General features: G+C 47.6%; 1 protein-coding gene across 1 annotated transcript in view; it reads right to left on the reverse strand.

Annotated features, from left to right (window-relative positions):
- OTUD5 (OTU domain containing 5) overlaps positions 1–45 on the reverse strand; it is a 42,250-nt gene extending 42,205 nt beyond the window's left edge. The window contains exon 1 of the mRNA XM_006876668.1: positions 1–45. This exon is cut by the window's left edge and continues 1 nt beyond it. Coding sequence (XP_006876730.1) covers positions 1–45 — 45 coding nt within the window.
- Positions 46–4,660: the final 4,615 nt, after the last annotated feature.

Below are 4,660 nucleotides of genomic sequence, written 5' to 3' on the forward strand. Positions count from 1 at the left end.
GTCGGCGTCGGGAGGCGGCGGCTTCTTTTTAGGGAGAATAGTCATGGCGGCTCCGCCGAGTACCCCCCAGCAAACCCGGCGCGGGGCACGCTGGGACAGAACCCGGATGAAGAGGGAGGGTAGCTACTCTGGTGCGCGAAGCACGTCGGGAACAGCAGAACCCGGATAAAGAGATGAAGGCACTAGTTCCAGAACCCTCGGCGGCACGCGGGTCACCCCGAGGCAGAACCCGGATGTACAGTCCAAGCTGAAGGTACCGTTGCGAGTTTCTCGCAGCCTTCTCCAAGTCCAGCAGGATTTTGACGTGCTCGTTCCTGCCTTGCGCTTCAAAAGAAACAGAACCAAAACAAGTACCTCTTCGCCCCGCCTCCTCACAGGTTCTTGAACTACCGGGTGGGGCCCGAGCAGCGCTGCGCACGCACGCCAGGTTACAACCCTGCCTCGCCTTCGGAAGTACGTGGGCAAAATCACCGCTGAGGCCACAACAATTGAAAGCACCAACCAATAAAAGCAGCGGCTTGAGGCCTCGCCGATGCCCACGGACCAATCAGGGGCGAGCGCTCGCCATCCAGCGCCCTCAGCTTTAAATTTCAATTAAAGTCGGTACCCTTGTTTCTGCCTTTTTTTTTTTTTTTTTTTCTCCCGTTAGTCAGTTCTGGTCTTCACTTCTTTCCCTGAGGCTCTGACTTGCAGACGTGGGGAATGTGAAAAGACTGCACGGCCTGCTCCGTGCACGGTCACGATAGCTCCTCCCCTCCAGGCTTCTAACTTGGCCGCAGTCAGCTGGACTAACTGGAAAATAGCAACACTCCCAGAGCAACACTTCGTGTAGCGTCAGTTCCGGTCTCACCCACCTGCTAATCCCTAAGGAGCAGAGAGGCGGGCGCAGTTTCACCCCGATGACAGGCAGATTTTTGTGCTGATTGGTTTCAAGACTGCATCACTGACACTGAACGGACCAACCGTGGGACAGACACACACCGTGGGGGTTTGGAAAGCAAACACGCCCTTTCTGGCACCAACACACTTTTGCCCTCGCGTTGACCTCCCCATCCCGTCCCTAAAGCTAGTGCGCAAGCACTTCACAGCCTTCCGTTCCCGCTGAAGCAGTTTTTCCTGGGTCTTTGGTAGCATAGTGGATTGTGAGTTGGGCTGCTAACCGCAGCTGCTCTGCAGGAGAAAGATGAAGTTTCTGCTCCCGTAAAGATATATAGCCTCGAAACCCTATACAAAATCGCTGTGAGTCGGAACCGACTCTACGGCACATAACCACCAGCAGTAGCAGCGTTAGCGTTAGCGGAAAGAAAGATCGGCTGTTGGAACCCACCAGCTGCTCAGTGGGAGAATGCTGTGGTTGTATGCTTCCATAAAGATTTGGTTGGTTGGTTGGTTGGTTGGTTGGATATGTGCCGTGAAGTCAGTTCCCACTCAGCTGTAGGATTTCCGAGGCTGTAAATCTTTATGGAAGCAGAAAGCCTCATCTTTCCCCCGCGGACCAGCTGGTAGTTTTGAACTGCTGATCTTGAGATTAGCAGCCCAACTCGTAACCACTACACTACCAGAGCGATTACAACCTTGAAAACTTTATATTGTTATTGTTAAGGGCTGACTCATAGTGACCCAGTATAGGGTTTCTGAGGAGCAACTGGTGAGTTTGAACTGCTGACCTTGTGGTTCAAACCGACCTTGCAGTCCTGCCCTTATGCTACAGCACCGCACCGAAAACTCTATTCTGTCCTATGGGATCACTGTGAGACCAAATCGATTTGATGGCACACAAACGAATATTTACAAAACAGCTTTGTCACCAGCCAGCGTCTTGAAATGGAGTTGGTCAAATTTCTGCTATTCAGTGATTGGAGAGCTGCAAGCTAATCCAATCTCTGTTCTTCTTTCTGAATAATTCTTGTCATTTAATAACTCCTCTTTCTCAATTTCTATGTCACTGTAAAATGGCAGTAATAACTCTAATTTTCAAAATGAGTATTTGAGTCAGTGCTTGTTAAAGATGTGGTACTTTGCCTGACACATAGCAAGTTAGTCTGTTGGTGCAGTGGAAGGATCTAGGCTTTGGAGTCAGCTCCAGGACCGAATGGAACATTACCAGCTGTACGCCCCTCAGCAAGTCTCTTTTGTTTACCCATGTGTAAAATGGGAATAACAATGCCTACCTCAATGAGCTCAAACAATGGGTTTAAACTTAACAATTGAGGATGGCGACTGGGCAGTGAGTGTTTTTTAGGTTGTTATGTTTTGCATGGCTAGGGCTGCTATGAGGCAGAACCCACTCCAAGGACCTAACAGGCTACCTCAAGGGCTCAGATGAGCACGTGAACCAAAAAGGTGTTGTGAGAGTAGAAGGTTTGCTGTCAATTTTAGGAGCCCAGTCATACAACAGGTTGAGAGACCATCCTAAAGCTCTCTGCTCGCCACCTAACCATCTCCTATCAGTTCTTCCCCTGGAGAGTATCAGTAATAGTGGTGCTGTGGGCTAATGTGTCAGACTGCAAAGTCATTTGAACTGGAAGGTCGGTGGTTCAAGCTCACCAGCTGCTCCTTGGAAACCCTATACAGGGTTGCTATGGGTTGGAATCGACTCAACGGCACTTAACAACAACAAGAAGTCATGTTTTCCTGCTCTTGAGACTAACTGGGAGGAGGGGATTCGTGCTTATTGGGTCTATGTGTTTAAGAAACTGTGCCAAGGGCCTATGCACATTATCAGATTGAATATTCTCAAGACCTCATTCCAGGCCCATGTATCCCACTCCCTACTCGATATTTGTCTGGCACTACACATCTAAAACTGAACTCATAATGACCATGGCTAACTTATGTCACTGGCACTGTGTACCAACAACGTTAATGTTCCCTTTGACAGTTGAATGGTCTATCCAGCCATTGCCCAAACCAAAAACTTGGGTGTCAGCTTTGATTATTCCCTCTTTCTCAGCAACTGCATGCCTGTCTATCCCAAGTCCTGCCAATTCTACCTCCTAAATCCAACTCTACTGCCACTACCCTGCTCCATGCCACTATCACCCACCAACCTGACTACCTCGCTGCTCCTTCTACCTCCAAGACTGTTTCTCTACAGTCCACTCTACACAGTCAGAATGGTCCTTCTGAGACAAGCCTCATCATGATACTTTCCCACTTAACAAGCCTTCCGTAGTCCCCATTATCCTTAAGATGAAACCCAAAATCCACATCATAGTGCCAAAGGTCTTGTGTGATCTGGTCTACCTCTCTATCCTTGTTCTCCTCACAGCCTCACTCTCTTCTCTCCAGTCATACTGAATTACTTACTTTCAGCTCCCCCAAACACCATCAGTGTGCTCCCTAACCTTCAGGTCATTCATTACACATGCTGTTCCCTCTGCCTAAAATATTTTCAACCCTCTGTCTTTAGCCTGGCTAACACCAATGCATTCTTTATGTGTCAGACAGCTTAGGTCCACCTGCTCTCTACATACTCCTGCAATCCACTGATCTGTTCTACAACACTATATTGTTGTTGTTGTTGTTGTTGTTGTTACGTACTTTCAAGTTGGTTTAGATTCACAGTGACCCTATTACAACAAATGGAAATACTTCCCGGTTCTGCACCATCCACTATATTATAATTGCTTAATTGTCTGTCATCCATGCTCAACCTTTAAGTTTGTATTTGTAGGACTAGCACATGATATACACTTAAATATTTGATGAATAAATGAATGTTTATCTCTATTTTACAGATTAGAAAACTGAGGCATGAAGAGGTAAATTATTATCTCACACAAGGATTGGAGCCCAGGTTGACCGGAATCCACAGGTTGCTCCAAAGAGTTCAGCTATACACTAACTTAATGCAGCAAGTAGCTCAAGAGAGAAGGAAGGGGGTTTTCAAAAGGAAGAGAATTTCACCAAACTGAGAGATGTTTTTCATTAGGGTGAGATTCAGGGCTGTTTGCTGTCAGGAAACCTGAGTTTAACTCTCTTCTAATAAACTATGTGCTGCTCTGGGTCTGCTTCCCCATTTGTGAATGAGGGAGCTGGGTCAGATGATGGCCAAGGGGACATGTATCCAGACCTCCTAGCCTGCATCACTGGTTATAGATTCAATTTTTGAAACCACCTTCTTTCATTTCTCCTAGATCCAAATTTTCTAGAACACGTCACCAACTCTCTACTACCACCCCAATACCTTTACCCACACAGATCCTTCAACTAGTGGAAAGGAATTGAAATCAAAGTGTTTTCAAACCCCCAGCCAACCCAGTCTCCAAGCCCGCAAAACCAGAAGGTGCTCAGTCCTCATCTCTCCTCTCAGGTTTTATTGACTGATGGAAACTACATTTTCGTCAGCCACCAGCTCCACAGGGACAGTGCTGGGGACAGGGAACCTGAGATGATGCCAGATTTCAGCCTGAGGGCTCTAGAAGGTGACCCAAGAAGGAGAAGAGAAAAGAATAAGTGAGAAGGAGTTGAGGGGAAGGAGTAGGAGTTGAAGAAGTTCCTCCTGCCTCCTACAACTCCCAGAGTTCAGGAACAACCTAGGCCTCAGCCCTTGATGGTTCTGGACATTTGCCAAGAACTTGGAATCGGTCCATAATCTTCAAGCACACAACAGCTCTTGCTGACTGCCAGGCTCTTATCTCAGCCAGTCCAGTCTCCA

This window comes from Chrysochloris asiatica, unplaced genomic scaffold, assembly GCF_000296735.1.
Source record: "Chrysochloris asiatica unplaced genomic scaffold, ChrAsi1.0 scaffold00404, whole genome shotgun sequence".
Lineage (NCBI taxonomy): Eukaryota > Metazoa > Chordata > Mammalia > Afrosoricida > Chrysochloridae > Chrysochloris > Chrysochloris asiatica.